Source organism: Poeciliopsis prolifica, unplaced genomic scaffold, assembly GCF_027474105.1.
Source record: "Poeciliopsis prolifica strain line A6 unplaced genomic scaffold, Auburn_PproV2 SCAFFOLD002, whole genome shotgun sequence".
NCBI lineage: Eukaryota > Metazoa > Chordata > Actinopteri > Cyprinodontiformes > Poeciliidae > Poeciliopsis > Poeciliopsis prolifica.
In genome coordinates, this window is record NW_026562377.1 from 17,125,751 (window position 1) to 17,145,374 (window position 19,624).

General features: G+C 39.7%; 2 protein-coding genes across 4 annotated transcripts in view; one reads left to right on the forward strand and one right to left on the reverse strand.

Moving 5' to 3' along the window:
* Positions 1-1,665: 1,665 nt before the first annotated feature.
* On the reverse strand, positions 1,666-13,508 carry st6galnac5b (ST6 (alpha-N-acetyl-neuraminyl-2,3-beta-galactosyl-1,3)-N-acetylgalactosaminide alpha-2,6-sialyltransferase 5b). Of its 2 annotated transcripts, none has more exons than XM_055052829.1 (5): positions 13,277-13,508; positions 12,566-12,760; positions 4,227-4,636; positions 3,649-3,756; positions 1,666-2,556 (listed from the first exon to the last, which is right to left on the reverse strand). In XM_055052829.1, exons 1-5 carry the CDS (start codon positions 13,337-13,339, stop codon positions 2,313-2,315), a joined length of 1,020 nt encoding a protein of 339 aa, XP_054908804.1. In that variant the 5' UTR covers positions 13,340-13,508; the 3' UTR covers positions 1,666-2,312. The 2 variants fall into 2 exon arrangements, with proteins under 2 accessions (XP_054908804.1, XP_054908812.1); XM_055052837.1 differs by having other exon boundaries at positions 13,211-13,504.
* A 4,142-nt stretch (positions 13,509-17,650) lies between these two features.
* The window catches only part of slc44a5b (solute carrier family 44 member 5b), a 28,796-nt gene continuing 26,822 nt past the window's right edge, over positions 17,651-19,624 (forward strand). For both annotated transcript variants that reach the window (XM_055052514.1, XM_055052524.1), the window contains exon 1: positions 17,651-17,908. In XM_055052514.1, the coding sequence (XP_054908489.1) occupies positions 17,866-17,908 (43 nt within the window). In that variant the 5' untranslated portion in view covers positions 17,651-17,865. The remainder of the gene's footprint in view (positions 17,909-19,624) is intronic.

Genomic DNA, 19,624 nt, shown 5'->3' on the forward strand with positions numbered 1-19,624 from the left:
GATTCCACCCGAGTGCAAGCAGTTGTGGTAAATGTGAATGAACAGGCGGCAGCCAGAGTGTTTGTCCCCAATTCGCCGTGCTCCTCCCCTTCCTCTTTTTTTGCAGGGCGACACATCATGAATGCTGCTAGACAGATTGTACCTGTGTGAGGAAATGTGGTTGGAGAACGACACACGACTCTGTAATAACAGCAAGCTCCCCTCTTTCCCACAGTCCTACACACTGAGACAGGATTATGGGTCTGGACTGAGGAGGCTGCTGGAGATGAGTTGATGTCATTTTGTTTTATCTCAGCAGCAGCTCTGTTTTTAACTGGAACAAAAGTCTCTGAGGACGTGTTCTGATATTTGGCTTTAATTACAGTGGTTTGGAATATGAGACACAATCTGCCAAGAAGAATCAATGGATACAAAACACGGGAACAAAAGACAGCAATTTTTATATTGATTAACAAATTGCACTGAAATGGGGCTGTTGGTGTTATTGCCGATCAGCAAGGACTTTGCAGAACTTGCTCATGTGTGGGTTCTCTCTGGATACTCCAGCTTCCTCCCACACTGCAATACTATGATTCTAAGGAGAAAAGCCATTGATAACCTTTTTTAAAATATCTTCTTCAGTGGTTATTATTTTTGTTTCGAGTGTTTGTGAACCACCAGCAATAAAATCACTGTGTCCCTGATAGTGGAGTAATATTCAATCAAAATCTTTGCCTTTGATTGCTTGCTGGGGGAACAACCAGTTTGTCCTCCTGTCCTGTTTCTCACTGCTCAAGTTATTTTAAAAAGTGTTTAAATGATGGCCTCACTTTATTCTTAAGCACAAAATTATTCAGTCCACCTGCAAATGTATTTTTAAAGTAATTGTTAAATTTACCAATAGGTTTCCTCTAGTAGGATGCAACTTAAAAGATTTCCAGCCTCAGTCTATAGAGGGAGCATAAGATTAATTTGGGGTTAGTAGGCCCCCAAATATAAATGAAGACTTTTATTTATTCTCCTTTTACACTCTTGTATTCTTTGACATAAATATTTTATTTGAATAAAAATAGTTTAAAATATAAAGCCAGCAGAGGTGTAAATATTTTACTGAAACGTAGCATCACAGGGATGTCTGCGCTTTAGTTCTGACTGCTGAAACACAAAGCTGTGCTTTACTAAAATGATTCCATTATGATATTCATCCTTGCATAGTTACAGTACGCTGCTGTTGTGACCCCATTCTGTCATGCTGCTACAGTCAGCCAGCAGGTAAAAGCAGCTTCTTCCAGCATTTAGTCATTTCCCGAGCCAGGTCAAGGCAGAAGTGAACTAAACCACAGCCTCGGGTCACTAGTCCATTACGGTGCCGACTGGAGCCGTTGGATTATCAAACAGAGCTGCAAATAGTGCAGTGAACAAGTATTTCACCCCGTACTCTTTAAGGAAAATCCACCTGAGGTAACCTGGGGCAGTCTCAGCAGCAACATCTGCCATAGCGTATTTCTGATAACTGTCTTTTTCTGTAAGGATGGTATTCTTTTTCTGAAATATTATTTTACTCGTTTACCCTCTAAAAAGTTTCACTTTTGTCCCATCAGTGCATTGAACATTATCACAAAAAAACATATATCTTTAAGATTTTTTTCCATTTTACTTTATTTTATCTAACAATGTTAGTCTGGCCTTTGCGGTCTTTTCGGTCAGAGGCGGTTTAGGCCTCTCATCGGTGTGACATCTGCCCAAGATTTTTCTTATTGTTGCATCATAAAAAACAACTTTAGCAGAGGCAAGTGAATCCTGCTTTGCTTTAGATATTGGAAATAAGTTGCTTCTCGCAGTGATCGGCCTTTCCAGGCCGATAACATGCCTATGAATTTTTTGCATTCCTGTTTGGTTTATTCACAATGAGTCCTGATGTGTCACTTTTTGCCTCAGAAATTTGCAGCACTGTTTCAAAAATACATAAAAAAGAACTGAATGTTATTTGACATTTCATTTACTAAAGAAATATTTACCTGATGTTTTGATAATTGTGCCATTTTTATCACATTTCACACACAGTAACAGTTTGCAAATAAGTCTAAAACAGAACCGAATAATTTTCAGTATATGATTGTAAGGAATTTATTTACAGATTACAGGTAATTTATCCTAAAATGTTTTTTTTTTCAACACATAAAAAGTCTAGTACTGTAGTATGATCCTATTTGAATGTGATGTCAAAAACCTAGTCCGGTTCAACCTTGGGCCAGCCCTGGTTGATCTGAGGGGGAATATTCTCCCTGGAAACTGGAAACTCTCTCCTGCAGGGATCGTCTGTGGAGACAGATTCAGGATCCGGCTGGACTCGGAGCTCGTGAGTTGTTCACATGTGTGAAGACGGGCGTGGGCTTCCAGTCCGGCTGGTAAAAGTGGATGTTCAGAGTTTGAGCCCAGTTTGAAAACACAGTCTTCTCCGTGATGAACCGGTGGTGGCTTCCTTTCCGACTCCTCTCGTGAAGGAGGTACATGGCGCACTCGTCTGGCCCCGATGGCTCGTAGTAGTGATACGGGACCGTGGGATGTAAAGAGGATCTTCGTGGGGGGAAGAGGGAGAGAGGGACGAGTTAGACTTGAAAGTGAAAGCGCGAGGAAGGAATGCGAAAACAGTGCGGGGATAATTATGAGATGCTGGGGTGGAGAGGGGGAGCAGAAGAGAGTCACAGCGGGGGATAAAGAAGGAGACAGGAACAAAGAGAAAACAGAGACATCAGAAGAATCTGAGCTCAAAGAGGCATTCATTATGCGCTGTCATCTTCCCCTGATGCCCTCAGTCAGATCAAGCCTGGTGGAGGAGCTCGGTGTGACACATGGGCGTCGATGCAATCTGCCCTACATATTTCAATTCGTCTCTTGTGCCCTTGTAACTTAATGTGAGAGCTGTAGTCGCAAACATTTTGTTGGCCCTGTATGTGACAAAGCCAAAGTAAACTCTGCTTAAAACTGAAAATGGTGGCTAAAAGATATGCTTTTTATATTAAAATTATTCAGTCTATATAAGTTAGAGGCATAATTAAAGATTTCCTTATACTTAAATGCAGATGTAAATGTCAGGAAACCGAGCTGGAAAAGAAGAGACACTTGAGCTTCATGTAATGCTTGGCCCATTTTTTTTTTCAAAGAGACTGCGACAGACTAAACCCACTGAGAAACGCGCCTATCATGAGGCTCAGTTATTCCCACCATCCTGGGAAAGCAGTGCAGCGAGCCGCCAAAATAGTAGTCATTAAATTTTATGACGTTCAAAGCAGAGCGCAAGGTTTATGAAGCTGGAGAACCATTTCTTTATCTTTGTATAATTCACTTGCTATGAATTGAAATATGTCACAACCTTAATTGTCAGTGAGTCCTAACTCATTGCGGGAGAAACATGCCAACAACATTACCCAGCACTTGTAACAACTCAGAACCTCTTTTTATTGTTGATATTTGTAGGTTTCAGAGTTTTTTTAGATCAATTTTATTTTTTTATTTATTTTTTTGCTTAATCCTTATGGTAGTAAGCCTGTTGAATGCAAAGGTATCCTACAAAATGTGCTTGTCATATTGCTAACAATTCTGGGTGAAAAGCTAAAACAAACTGCTTGGGAACCCAGCTTCCTGTTTAAATAAGATTTAGACACTGACCTACAGAAATCGGGGGGCACCATGCCGAACACGTCAATCCTGTCGCACAGCTCCAGGGCCATAGACATGGTGAACCAGCCGGTGCTCAGCCAGGAGTTGGAGCTCTTTCTGGAATAAAGACAAGCGAGGATTGTCATGTCTCAGTGAACACAGACGCGCAGCGTGCCTGCTTTTACAAACAAAGCGCAGCTGTTCCTCAGATTTTCTCTGCACTGTGCAGAACAGACAAAGGACATGAAGAAATGTGACACATTTGCTCTGACTGACTGGATTCTCAATCTAATGCACTGAGCTTCTCAACCTGGGGATTCGTTGTTTACTGCACATGCAAATGAGTTCATATGAATAGCTGAGTTCACATCAGTCAAATGCCTTTATCTATTTATTCCACTTTTTATAATGTTCATATTCAGCCGGTGCTTTTCCACAGTAGAACTGCCTATAATCTATATACAAAAATAAACCTGAGTATTATAAATCTTATTTTGTATTTTGTGAGCTGGTGTGCTCGCAAGTACTTCCTGGGTCCCACAGTTTCCATAGCTTGCAAATAACAGCATAATCTTGTGAACATTTACCTATCAATGCCTGTTTCCTTCTTGAATAACTCATCAAATTTCAGCATCTTGGACCGGGAGATCGTGTACACTTTAAGTTTGGGCAGTAGGTGTTTTAACAGTCTGAGGTTGTTGTACACATGGCCTCTACCGTCCCGTCTCATGCAGCTGCTTGGACCCCAGAAGATGAACACTGTGTCCTGGCTCCCGTTGAGCAGTTCCTGTCTGCCCCGGAGCACCCTCTGCAGGCTGGAGTGAGCCACGACGCGGAGACTCGTGCGCCTTCCCACGTCCAGGTGATGCCCTGCGCAGGGAGCGTCGTTCATTCGAATGACGCAGTCCGAGCGATCGATTTCCTCGCCCCTGTTGCCGCCAGTCAGGTGGCCAGAGCTGGTCACCAGGGCGCACGTCCTGCAGTGCATCTTCAGAGGCTGCAGGGAATAAATCGAAAGGAGATGAACAGAAGCAGGAGAGCGCTGATATTTAAAAAATTATTTTGGACTGTTGTCACTCAGGAGTATAGCACCTTCCCAAAATATTTACATCTGTAGAACATATTACATGAAGTCGCATTTCATGTAGTATTTAGCTGGTAGAACAGTCTCATGGCAGCAAATCTTCACACTGGACTTAAATGGCGCTGTCCAAAATGTTGAAGGTCACATAGTGATGGACATAGAGAGAATACCATGCAACCCCATAACTGGCTGTATGTTTGTGGTTGTTGTTCTGCTTTAAGGTGAATCTCTGCCCTCGTCTCAAGTTTGATTCAGCCTTCAAAATGTTTCCCTCCAGGACTGTCCGGTAATTAGCTTCCTTTTCAGTCTGACATCTTCCACGTTCCTGCTACAATAAAGTATTCCCACAAAATGTTGCCATCACCATGTTTTAATATGAGGAGGATTTATTCAGGGAAGCGTAGTGTTAGTTTTTCTTGTTTTTCTTGTAGGTCATCAGGTATATTTTTAGTCTCAGTTGACTAGAGAAGTTTCTTGCTCATTTTTCTATTTGGTGTCTTATGTCTTCACATCACAGTTTCACTCTTCCCTATTCCTACCCTCAGGGCAGACTCCTGACTCCTCCAGTATTTCCAGTGGTTTGTAATTTTGTCACAATGATTTAGTGATGGTGTCCAATGCTTTTTGTGTTAGCAGTACTACTACCCTAAAATGTAGTCTTTTGATTGCGGGGCATAGCATAATGAGGACTTTACTCAAGGCTCTATTTATTCCAGAATAACCACAGATCTCCTACCTTAATATAATAACCCACACCGAATCAAAAGTATTCTCTCACACTGCATTATCATCGCATATTCAAGTAGTCTTTCACCCAAAGTGTCCTTCACACTGATAAAAATGTAGTTATAGGAGAGCATTATCAGCATTGTGGAGAAAAGGTGAAAAAGTTGTAACACAGGCTTCAACTCTGTTGAAGAGAGGCTGAGTTTTTTTTTTTGTGTGTCCAAACAAGGTCTTCTGAGTTGGAAAAAGAAGCGGTCGGATGGTGAATGATCCGACAGCAAACACCCAAAGACTCCCCACATGAATTATTCCCAACCTTAATGGAGAGCTCCATCAGAATTCTGAACCGGGCCCCGAGCTTCACACTCCACCAGTTCACGAGGTGCAGATAGATGGGGGAGTCTGTCTGTCTGCATACACACGGGTGAGATTACAAGCGGCGCAGGTGCTGCCGCTCCGGCCGCTGTGTCTACAACACCGAACTGCTATCCAGGTGACTCATGCACTGAATGATTTTGTGTGGTGTGAGTGTGTGTCATGCGTTTCCCGGTGAAAACTTTAAGTGTGGTCGCAAAAAAAATGAAGTGGCTAAGATCCAGCAATTTATGATGTCTTCTGTAAAAATAAACAACATAATAGATAAAAATAACAAACAAATATCCAACCGCAGTCAAGCCGGACTTCCTCTCCAACCCATCTCTCCACAGGAACTATCTCATCAGGATGTGTGCTGTTCTGTGTGAGCAGACCTAATTCCTGAATACCAGGTAGGTTGGAACAAATTACACACCTCGCTGCACAAACCCGCCTATCCTCTCTCCAGCTGGGAGAAGTCCTGTTCATGTTTGTTCTTTTCTTTTCTACCAACAAAAGATAGAGGCTCCTTTTCCCTAATCACTGTCTTCCCAAATCGTTCCGAAGCATTTGACAATTTCAATAACTGGGAAAACTGGGACCAGCAAGCAAAAGCCAGTTGCTTGCTGGTCCGTACTGCTTCAGTTTGAGTCAAAAGAGTCCGTTGGAAACAAAAAAGTGTCCTTGAACGTGACTCTGCAGCTCCTTCTTCCTGAGCTCCTGACAGCTTGATAATTCCACATCAAAGGAAAAAGACCTTTCAAAATCAAGTGGAAAACCTGGAGATGCAACTCACAGACTGTTGAATAAATAAATGCTGGCTGTGCAGCAGCGCACTGTGGGGAAAACAAATATTCAAAGTTAACTTGAACATAGATAAAAATTTAAGAAGTGAATGCTTATAGAGTTATCGGCATTTATCGATACTCGCATCATTGTGTTAAAACCAGCTTAATGTTAGGAGGCCATAGAGATCAATATGGTTACGAGGAGAAACGGAAAAATAAGAAAGTTGGAGGATAGCTCTGGTTCCCATTTCAATCAACAACTCTCAGACTGACTCTACACATCTCCATCATCCCAAATACACATCATGACAGCAAACAAGAGGAAAACTCAACTGTCAGTATCACTGCACAGGAACCCGCACTGAGTCACAGTGAAACGCTAGTCAATTCAAAGAGGATGCTTGATGACATAACATTGCAAAAACAGTCTCCCTAATATAGGCTTTTGTGGAGATCAGAAATCAGACTAAAATGGAGCCTTTTTTATGACAACTCGATAAGACTCAAAACAAATCTTGTTGTTTTATTGTAAAAAATAATTGTGTGCTAAAGCAAAATGCTGAAAAACCATTAGTTTTCAAAAATCCTCCGAGACAAAATATGAAAAGAGACAAGTAGAACCAGCAACATTTCCTTTGAATGACCTCTAAATTTATTCTAGCCTCATTCCTCCCAGTTGTCAGTAGGATGTGTGTACAGCTTTGACACTGTGAAGCTGCACTATAAGAATGATTATCTAAATGTTTTTCTTTTAATAAGGTTTTTCTTCTAGTATTGCTGAAGACAACTCTGACAAATTCTTTTTCATCTTACGATCCATTTTCCAAAAATCTACATTGGATTGAAGTTTCTCTATAGATGCATTTTTTATAAGAAGCTCTTTCACAGTCAAGGCTTCTTATACAGCTGAGCTTAAAAATGAGGATGATTTTTTTTTTTCAGGTGGAAGAGGCACAATGATTATCTCTGCAAGAGCTTGTCAGAGTGCAGATATCTCATTTCATTTAATGCTGGTTTCGAAAACATCTTCAAGTGCTGATGTTCCTGCTTTCTGATTTTCTTGATGGATGGATGGATGGATGGATGGATGGATGGATGGATGATGGATGGATGGATGGATGGATGGATGGATGGATGGATGGATGGATGGATGGATGGATGGATGGATGGATTTTTGCAGAAAAAAAGCACAATGTTTGTTTTGGGATTGTACAAAAATGGTGCAAATGTGAAAAAGACAAAGATTTTCATTAATTATTTTATAAATGTGTCAAAAGTTGAGTAGTTTTGGCAGTTTAAATGAAAATGCATTACAAAACAAACTCTTAAAATTGTTTGTTATCTAAAGATTGCAACAATGTAGAATTGTCAAACAACCCATAAAAACGGGTACAAGTCTTTCATGATTTATTTTTTTTTTATCTTTTTGATCTTCAAGGACAATTAGATATTTATGACAATGGAATAAACTTTTCTGCAGCCCATAATCTATGCTCACCCATTTGTTTTTGGTTATAGAGTAAATTCAGCCTCATCCCAAACCTCTTAAAGACGTACTTTCACCCTCACTGCCCTCATCTTCTTCCTGAGTCTCGCTCTCATTCTCATCACTCTCACTTTCTCTCGGCAAGTATTCACGCCGCTCGTCATCTTCATTTTTAATTAATTTTAATTTGTCTTCACAATCCTCAGCTGGAACTATGATTTCCACCCTCTACTTGAAGGTGTGTAAAATGAGATGAATATGTCAAATTAGCCGCAGTAATAAAGAACTACGGAATTGTCATTTCCTGAACTTAACTTTACCTCAACAAACATTTATCATTAACTATAAGTTATTATAATGAAATTTCTGAACCTAACATCAAAACTAAACTAAACTATTAAGCTCTTGCTATCAACACACTTTCAGTTTCTATCCCTCCACTTCCAAATGTAAACGGTAATCTGGGCAAAAGAAACATTCTCTGTTGTTTTCCTTTTTGTCATGTCAAACTCGGTTAGAAACGGACAAGAGTGTTCAAAAGCTATTATGACCTTACTGATGTTCATTATATTCTTTAAAATTTCTCATCTAATGTTATAGTATGTCCTATTATCAAGATAAATTAATAAGAAAGTAGATTTCAAGTTGTTTTTGAGTAAGACAGCTAAGACCCACTTTTAAGTGGATTTAAAATGTGAACATCATGGGAATAAATCAAAGGAGCAAACTCAGTGCAGGGTTGGTAAATATTTATAAGTTCCTGCTTAAAAAAAATTGTCTTATGAGCTATTTCTGCACACTCAGAGATTGCTTTAAAGTGTAGATAGAAGAGGTTTCCTGATTTCATTCTGTACATTAGAATAACAACGGAAGAATAGACTCATCACAAAGCTTCACCTTCTTGCTCTAGCACAAGATGTGTGATTACCAGCGTTTCCTAAGGCCGGCGTAGATTGACTCTGATAACAGTAATTCACAGCTCGATACCTGTTTCCTACGATCGCTAAAACGTAGAAGAAAAGGTGAGGAGTGGAAGAGAGGACTCTAACAAATGTGTGTCAGGGAGTTCAAACTCCAGCGTGAGAGTAGGCACCCATTTGGAAGCATCTGGATGCTTGTGCTTATCTCTACAGCTCCTATTACCGCAGCTTGTCAAAAAGAAGACAGTCGGGTGGAACATCCTTCAAAAACCTGCAGACACTGCACAAGGCAGGGAGAGATCCAGTGCACAGTGTGTTGTTGGAGGGGGAAAAAAGCATTACATTTTGCTGCTAGGAAGTAAAACAGCTATAATCTACTAAATTTTAACTGATTTGATGTAAAAATAATTCATCATCTTTTGCAGTGTCATTGAAGAAAGCTTTGTACCTAATAAACTTTTGCACATCTTGTCATGTTGAAACCACAAACTCATATGGCATTTATATTGGATTATATGTGACTGGCCAACAAAGAGGTGTACATAACTAATCAGGAAGCAGAAGTTCACCTTCCCATAGGATGATGGCCATAAACAGTCATATTATAATCAGGATGGTCTACATCAATCACATAAAGTACACATACTTTAAGTGCAAATGTACAACATATGGAAATACTGTGCAGTTATCAAAAACTGATAATTTGTTTTTCTCTTTAGAGTTATCGACTACTTTATAAAGCCGAGAAATACATTGAAGTTAACTGTTGTAATGTGACAATGTGGAAAGAGGATGTATATACTTTTGAAAGGCTTTCTCGTCATGACCTATTCAAGCAACGCACGCTCATGAGTTGATTTAGAGCATTAAACTGGTCTAGACAGTGCACTAAACAGACCTCATTTTCAAGCATGAGCTTTGAAATTTTAATACTGTTGGAGCATTTGCATGGAGTTGTCTGCATTAGTGTTCTAGTGATACGGGAATGTGTGCATGAGAGTGTGTCTGTGCACTTGTGTCAAAGCCAAGAGTCCCTCAAGCAGCAGAAGCCCTCAGATGACACCGAGGGGAACCGCTCAGACGGATGGACCCACTTCAGAGCACTGGCCTTTCTGCATTCCAGAAAGACAGAGACAGCAGCAGCAGAAACTAAAAAAACTATCATAAGATAGAAGGAGAACGTCTTATAATATCTACAAAACTCCAAACATCATTCTAAACGAAGCAACAGAGAATTGAGCAGCTGAAACAAAGCTCCACCCAAATCAGCGGCAACCTCACGATCTCGTCTCGTTGTTCATTAGGCAGTCGGCAGCGTTAGCCAAACAAGTGCTCTCCTTCTAAATCCTCTCCTGCTTCAATGCTGTCTGAGCAACACTTCAGGGTCTAACTGTATATTTTTCTCTCTGAGGGGGAGGCAGGATGTGTGAAGACTTGGTAACAATGCACTGGGTGTGAGTGATAGGTTTGTGCATTCACGAGGCAGACATGAAGAACACAGCAGACATGTAGCATATTTAAAAGGAATTCCACTGGATCCATCCAGTTTTTGTGCTTTTGTTACTAAATAATGGATGGTGAACACATTAATTATGAATTGTGAAGGGGAGTAAAGCACAGGATGAATTTAGGGCTGGAAAATTCTACTTTTTACTGTAGATCTTAAGATAGGGGCTGAACTCTTAAAGAATGTTTTATCTCAGAAGGTTGTATTGAGAAATCTTTTTAGTATAATAAATTCCACTGGTTTTATTCGAAAATGTTGGAAATCAAGAACCTATAAAGTCACTTGCAAATGTATTCATTCCCTTTGAAATTGTCCATGCTATGACCACCAACCTCAGTGTATCCATTTGGAGAACACAACTTGTCTCTTATATGACCGTAAAAACATGTACTTTTGCATTCAGCCCTCTTTCCCCTGATTCACAGAAATAAGACAAAATCCAATCTGCCTGGATATAAATGCACATCAAACTTCTCAAATAATTGTCTGGAAAACACTGTGACAACCATCATTCAATGCAGTTTCAAAGTAGTAATTAGTTAATCTACAGTCATAATTGTGGCTGTAATGCAACACAGTATGAAAAGGTTCAAAGGGTATAAATACTTTTGCAGGATCATATCAAAATAAACTAGTGCAACAGAATTCGGTTTTACAGAAGTTTAATATTAGATATATTAGTCTTTTTGGCAACTAAACCGTTTATTCTTTGTTTGTTTTGCTTTTTAATAAAAAGTTGTATCTTAGTATGTTAGTATAAGCCATTTGAGTTGCTTTGTGCTTCATGTGCTACATAAATAAAGTTTCCTCGCCTTGAGGGATCCTGACTCAATCTTCAGTTTCTAATTTCTCATTCTTGCATGTTCAATTTAACAACCATTATATGACTTTGACCTGATTTGGCTTTAGGTCACAGGTTAACTGAGGTGAGCATCCACACATAAACATTGAACACAAATGTGTACAACTAAAAGCGGAAAAATAATTAGATATTTCAAATATGCAATAGTTTTTAAATTTGCTTCATAGCTACATTTTAATGCACCCATCAACATGAAAAATTTAAATACATACTAAATTAAATAAGATGTTGATTGAAGAAAACAAAACTTTCCCATTATGGCAGAGACAAACAGAGCCAATGTTTAAATGCAGATGATTTTTTTTTTGCACATTTTCTGTGCAGCACCAATCTGATCCATCAGTTGGTTTGCAAATGTTTCTCATTTATCTATACATCATTTTTAAGATATAACATGAGATATGAGAATACAAAACTTAAAAAATCTAAGGACAGATGTAAGATCAACATAAAAAAAATCTATATTATTAGTGACTGAGAAGGAAGACTACTTGTTGGTTTCTGTCAGAGGTGAAAAGAGTCAAAGTGTAGGAAAAGATTGCAGGCATAGATGGAAGTACAGAAAAAGAGAGGTTGGTTAGCACAGAGTAGATCAGTGTAGGAGAGGCTCTCTGAGGAGCCGGAGTTCACGAAGACTGACAGAAAATCACCGGTTCTGGTGGAGTTCCAGCAACGGTCCCCTCAAGGTGTACGACCGTATTTTCTTGAAAGGAATTACTTGCTTCCAATTCCGTGCAAAAAAGGAATAGATGCAATTTGTGGCACAACAGATTTGACTTTTTCACTGTGACCCTCACTAACATACACCCTGAGCAAAAAGCAGTAATTCCATTATCAACACAATGCAACTTGCCTTGTCTGCAGTGGTGGTCCTCGCATAAAAGGCGCCCTGAGACAGCCTCTCCGTTTGCGATGCAGTCCCACAAAAAGCACATAAAGTAGCAATACTCTCCACAAATCGCATGTGTCTAAGAACAGACGATAACTTGCTTACGATGCAACCTACAAATCATTATGCTTTTTAACTGTGTAAAACAACACCAACACTGTTTGCTAAAATTTGGACACTCTGTCATTTAAATTTTCTTTATCGCAAGAGATGGTTATACTTCAAAAGAATATCTCAAGGTGTATGTGAATCAGGTACTGTTGTGTGAAATTAATCAGATTTTCACTCTGCACGTGTGATGCATGTTTACCTTCAGGTCAGTGATACCTGCAACCCCTTCCAGAGTGGAAACTTGCACACTCTGCTTTCTCTTTGTGGCTGGAGCATCCTCGTGGTGGGAGTGCAGTGATCTGGACGCAGAGGAAGGCCGTCTCCCACAAGAGCTGCTGTTGTACACGACAATAAATCCTGTAACCATGGTAACGATGATGATGCCACCGACCCCCTGACATTTATGGGGGAAAGAAAAGGAGAGGGAGGGAGAAATAAATCAATAATCTCTTGATATTAACAGGAAGATTAGAAGACATTGAAACGACAGACATGGTAATTATGACAACCGCACATTAAAAGCTGCAAAAGAAACGTCAGCTGTGCCTCTCAGATGCGCTCGCCATGCTCTTGGAACAGGAAGCGTGTTTCAGACTGCTCAGTTCTAATGTGCTACAGGCTGATTATATCTTCACTCAACAACAACAACAACAAAAAAGTTCACAAGGATGAGCTCTTATAGGATTATCCTTCATGAATATTAGAAATGTGTTGCTGGACAGTACAATTAAGTAACAGTGGACAGAGAACAGTCTGCAACTCGAGTGGCACAGACGACACTAAGGCTTCACGCAAAGCAAAAAAGAATCCTTCAAGACACTTTCCCTCCCCCGGTCTGAATTACCACTCTCATCTTCATCTTGATTCCCTCCCTCATTGCTTCAGCGCACACAGCGAGTCTTCATCCTACCGGGACCGGGCGTGAGGGAGGGGTGCTCCTCGGCATGCGCAACGCCGGAGCGGTCGGCAGCATCACCGGGATCCGCGAACTGCAACCGAGAGCGACGCTCCAATAACTCCGCTGCCCGGCCCAGTCTCCTTCTGCAAAGCGCTCCTCATGGTCCTAAGCGCATCACACTCCCAGAATGCTCCTGGTTTCTGGTTTGACACATGGTGCTTTTTGCTTTCATTACAGACACGTCTCTGCTCCAGGAGCTCCAGGAGCTCCACGGTGAGTGTCTTCTGCATCAGGACTCTTCAATCATCTCAATGTGAAAGTATGCAGAGGACTGTAAGCATTTGTAAAGTAGAACACACAATCTATTATTATTATTATTATTATTTTTTTTTTTTTTATCAATTGCACTGATTGAGTCGGTCGTGTATGGGAGCATTTTTCGTCTAAATTGAATAATTTCGTGAAAACACGCACGCAAACCATTACAGGTAAATAAATAACAAAGCAGTGAAAAATATTTTCAGATTTTTTTTTTTCTTTTTTTTTGAGAGCGCAATAATCACACTGAAACATTTGTCTCATTTCTTCAACAGTGAGACGTGGACAGGTTTTTTCTTCTCCTTTGCCATGTTTGACATCATGTCTGCATATTTTGATGCTGATCATGCCGAGATCTTTGGAGGAGAAGGGATGCTCCCCGGGAACAAAATAATTTTAAAAAAAGTTAAAAACTCTGCTTTTGCAAAAACACCTGATTTAAGGCACTCTCGGAGGAAATGGCATTATTCACATGGGTCTATTTGGATTAAACTTCTCACTTGGAAAATTTCATGCAACCTTGGAAGATATTTAATGAGTCTCTGATGGTTGCTTCACATGCGTGGGGTCTGAGAAGCATAAACATGCAGCATCAACAGCAGAGAAAGTTATGTGAGCATACCAAACCATGAATATTTGATTTCTGCAGCAGTTTTTTTAAGAAATGACAGTGCTTCTCACACGCAACACAGATGCTCTTCTGAAAGCCCAGAGATAGATTCTGTCCCTCTGAATTTATTCCAATAACGCAGCTAAAGTAGGAAAAGGCAATAAAATCTTAATGCCATTCCTTATTTTAGCTGGATGTAAGTATAGCTCAGCATCTTAGTCTTTTCTAAAAAATAAATAAATAGTAATAATAATAAATAAAAAGATTACATTTGATTCTGTGTGCAGCCATGAAAACTGTCTATGTAGACCTGATCTTGTGAGGCCAAGACAACTGCAATCAAATGTTGGCTTCACATGAGTGTTAATTTCAGTCTTGCACAACTGCTATAGTCGGAGAGCAACTTAGCGACTCACTGCACTCACGTATGACTCATACTGAGCTTGCTTTACATGAAGAAATCTTCAAAAATAAAGAGAAATACCAAATTCACCTTTTTTTATGCTTCCTACCTCTCTCTATCATCCAATGGCAACATCATAAATGCAATCATCAGATTGCCTGCATCAGAAGCGATGAAAACATCCAGAATCTTCTGGTCGTTGTAAACTGGCAGAAATCGGTAGCTTTCAGTCAGTTGTTTTATAATTCAAGGAGTCCCTGAGGTCTAAAATGCATCTTAAAGCACAGCTCCAGAGGGAAGAAAGCCAGTAAGCTACAAGGCAAATGGCTAAGAACAAAAGCTTTTTTTTAATTAACTCCAACCTCTTATCAACAGAGGCACCAGTCAGCAGCTTGCTTTTGCTGAGCCAAATACAACACATGAATATGGTGAGCTGTTAGGCTTGTGCATTGCATTTGGAACAAGAAAACCTTGTTGTTACCTATTGCGTTGTTCATACAGAACATCAACCTGAACAAAACAAACAACAAAAGTAATAATCAAGAAGCTAATAGTATGTTGTCCCAAATAGTATCAGCCTTGCTGATACTATTTGAATATATGTCTAAATTTGCAAACAGGCCAAATAAAGTTGAACTTGCCTAGACAAGTGTAATGAGATTTAGAAGACAGGAAAATTCTCATTGTGAAGTTAATTAAAAAAAAGACATTCAAACTTAGAGACTTATCTAAAATTATGAAGACATGTTCTTTGGTCCACTGTTATATTTCAAGGAAAATTGGGGAAGCTTGTCAACCTCGGGTCATAAGGCAAAGTTCAAAGAATGGAGCTGGAAGCATCGTGTTGCTGGGGGTGTCTAGCACTAGCACGGACTGGGGCACTTTACTAAATCATTGGCATCGTGAGTGAAATACAAAGTTTTAAAATGTGAAGTGATGTGTCAAGCTATAAGATGATAAGTTAAAACAGTGTTGGCAAAATGGTCAATAATCCACCCACAAAATTGTCAGTGATGGTCCTCAAAAAGCCTCTTTTGTGAGCAGAGTTGAACAGGTGTGTAGAAGCAAGACAGTCTTCAAACATCTCTCAGTTACACCAGTTCTGCCAGGAGGAATGGGTCAAAATCCCAGAAACCACTGTATGTATGAAGTTAATCTCAGTACATTCAAAGTAACCAAGCCATGTAGTTTAAAAGGTCATTCTACCAAGTACAAAAAAAATTTATAAGAAGCTCTATATTTAATGAAATGGTCTTTTCTTATACCTGTGTAACCAATAAACATATTTTTGCAAATTTCTTTACAGACAGACATGGCTGGCAATTGCACTAGTTATGGATGCAATTTTCTAGGACTTGCTGAGTGTTCATTGTTTCTCAGATTTGCTGAGCATATCCAATTGGCAAAGAAAGAAAAGACTTTCAATGAACCTGTTTCATTTATACCCAGTCATTTAATTCCTTTTGGCCAAACAGAGCAGAGAAAATTGAATTTGAAGCTCCTATAACCTGATTTCAACAGAAAAGAAGATAGTGATCAGAATATTTTTGTTGGCAAACATGTCCACAGGTCCAGAAATTGAAACTTAATGCTTGAGCTCAGTAATACATCTGTAAGTGAAAAGTTTTTTTTAAAATCTGGCAGATAATACTGTATATTCCCAAACTCTATCATTTTTGTTTACTGATCTGTTTTTGGAGTCTGGAGCACAAAAAGTAATTTTACCCATAAAATGAAAGGGTGCATGTAGCAGTGGTATCCTTCTTTTTATACTATCAAAAAGAAGGTCATAGGGATAAACCAGCTAAAGAAAAAGTTCAAAAATAGAATAAATTACTTGAAAATGCCAGCATTTCAAATTCTACTTCATGTTGCCTGTACCCTTCAGGGCATTTATCTTTTCATATTTTACTGCCTTTCATACACACCAGATTTCTGCATTCTTAACTTAAGGTAGTAGAAATTCATTGTGGTCTGGAAACATCACATCTTCAACGAGAAGAGTTTTCTCTGCACTTAGCAAAAATATGACTGTGACTCCGTCTGTTTGCCATTGGCAGTGATCGTGCTACATCACCATCTGATTTAACTCTGGAAAGCACAGCCGCTCTACATGACCATCCTTTGGCAACTTGCACTTTCATCACAGTGCTCTGTTCCGCCCACTGACGGGGCACAGAGTGGGGCTCCTTGTTTTGAAATTAAACTTGGATGCGTATGAGCTCAAAACTGCCTGTACCCCACATTCTTTTACATCCCAACTCACAAAAAGGTGCGGCTATGTAGACGCTCTGACCCATTCACTCTCAAACTCATGTACATCTGGACTTTTGCCTGTCTGTCCTGTATCTGACACATCAACATTGTCAGATACAATGTTAATGTATTAACATGTTGCCGTATTGGACAGGTGCCACAGTGAAAAGATTCTGATCTTCTGGTCGCATTGTCATGCCTGATTGGCGCTGATATTCTCTTATGTCTGAAAACAGTGCAAATACATAAACAAATCTGAGGCATTCTATAAATGACGACTGTGAGTGTTTGCGATTCAGACTTTAGTCAGACTGTGTCATACAATATTTTTTGTAGATTAGTTTATTTTCTTTTGTTTGACTTTATTCATTAATACAAAGTCTTTCACTATGTATCAATGCATGGAAAGGGCAATATTTTTTAAATAAACAGGCATTAAAGAGGTAGGTATGAAATCTATTTTGGGGTTTGATAGGATTTGAGGGGGAGGCAAAGACAAAGAGACAAAGAAAACGATGCAATATCATAGGAATCCCGACTGAGGTCAGTGTTTCTCACTTCAGTTCACTCAGTTTCGGATAGTTGTCCGTGCCTTAAATGTTGTAATATGACATGTCTTCAGTCATTCCGAGAAAGACTCACAACATGTATTCAAAAGTCGGCTGTGGGTCGCATTTAACAAGCGAGCACTTCTCGTCCATTTTGGAAGATTACCGAGTCTCGTTCAGCAACAAAGAAGCACGGAGGGTGCAGCGGCCCCTTTAACGCCGTTTTTGGAATAATTAATGACGTCGCGCTGTAAACACGACCGACGCTCAGCTGCGTGGATGAAGCATCCTCAGAGCATCCAACAGCGCGAGACCGTGCAGGCTGCCTTTGTTTATTTCACGACGGGACTGCTGTCCCTGCTTCTGCTGCTGCTGCGACGGGATAAAATAACTGACCCTCACCTCGACTCTCATATGCAGTCTCCAACACCAACACGGCGGTGGTGTGCTTGTTCTACTAACTGCCATGGCTAGAAACACGGACACCCCATCTCCTTACCCTTATCATGGTGAGTTGGTTCGTCTTTGTTGTGAACGCTGTGGACGTGGGGGGGGAGGTTTTACTGTGGAACGCTGAAACAGCGGGACGCAACGAGATCTTTTTCTTTTTTTTTACGCCTGAACTGCAATTGAATGTTACCTGCGCTTTTTACGTGACGTTAGCTTATGTTATCAAATGCTAATTAAGAGATTGTAACGGCTGACATCTACTACGTAACGGCAGAATAACGTTTAAAACGCGGATAGTTTCATTGAAGGGAGACAAGTCGCGTCTCCTCTCTGTTGTCTGTTTAAATTAAGCGTTAAAAAAAAAATTAACAACCGCGTCGTTTTTCGCTCCAGTTTTGCACATTTATTCCTTTGCTGTGGTGTAAATTGTCTTGGAAAATATCACTTTTTGCGAAATTACTGCGTACATTACTTTGGGGGGGGGGAATCAGTTGGTTATGAACGTCTGTAGTTGTGAGACTCATTGATCACTCGATTGCAAATAAGCGGAAAAAACATTGACTCACTAGTTAACTTTGGTGCAGCAGCCACACCGCTTTGCTTCCCTGCGTTAAACCAGGGCTGTTATTTACGTGACTGGCATGGTGGCTTACCGAGGTTAAACATCCAGTTCAGTCGTGTTGATTTCTGTGAAGTGATTTTATGTAGTGCACAACAACTATAATGTCAAAGCACGACAGATTCGATTAATATTAATTTGTAGAGAAATATATTGCAGTTTTATAAATACACTGAAATTCAGTTATCTACTGTCCGATTTGATTGTAGAACTAATATAATGCAATCCACTTCTGTAGAAAATTTAACTTTTGGTATTTGTCAATAACAGTTACATCCAGGTAGTGAGTTTGCAGCAATTTCACATTCCCGGCACTGATGACAGTGGAAAGGAACAACTCTTTTAGTAGGAGAAAAAAATTTCAGCAGGGCATGTTTGGGTATAAATAAATAAAATATATTGATAAAACAAACAGGGATGTGCTTAAAAACATTTTCTCTATTAAGGGATAAATCGCCTTGAACAGTGAAGTACTAAGTGCACATAATTCAACCCCACAATGGCAGCCTCAATTCTCGGCCACCAATGAGTTTTTATTTAAGTAATCTATTTTGATTTCCTGGCTTTTTTTTTTTTTCCATAAATGCATACAATTTTTAGTTTGTTTTACATCTCAGTAACATAAAATAATAACCGACTGTACTTTACTGGATCATTTAAATGAATGAATGACCACAACGATTATGTATTCAGGGATAAAATGAAAGGCTTCTGAAGGGGGTTTTGTGTTCACCACAAATCAGTATATGTTTAAAAATCATCTTTGTCCCATCCTGAAGTGTTTTGTCAAAACGTTTTCTGCTTGAGCTATTTGTAGTCACATCAGCCATGTGTCCTCATGCTTTGGGCCCTAAATTGCCCTAAATTCAAGATTTGAATTGTTTCATGATCCTTGCGGAGTCCTGTGCTTCCTATGGAAACGTATTGCATTAAGAAACGTGTTCTTTTAGGCAGAGTGTAAATACCTCCACTTCAGCTGTTTGCTTTCATGGAGTTTGCCCACATTTTCTAGTTGCAAACGCTGTGATGAAAAGGATATCGCTTTTTTTAAAAATTTTTACAGAGGTCACACTTCCATCCAGCTTATTCCCATTAGAAAGTTCAAAAGAACAATCCATTCTTTGGCCAATGATTTTTCAATGGTTCAATATGTTAC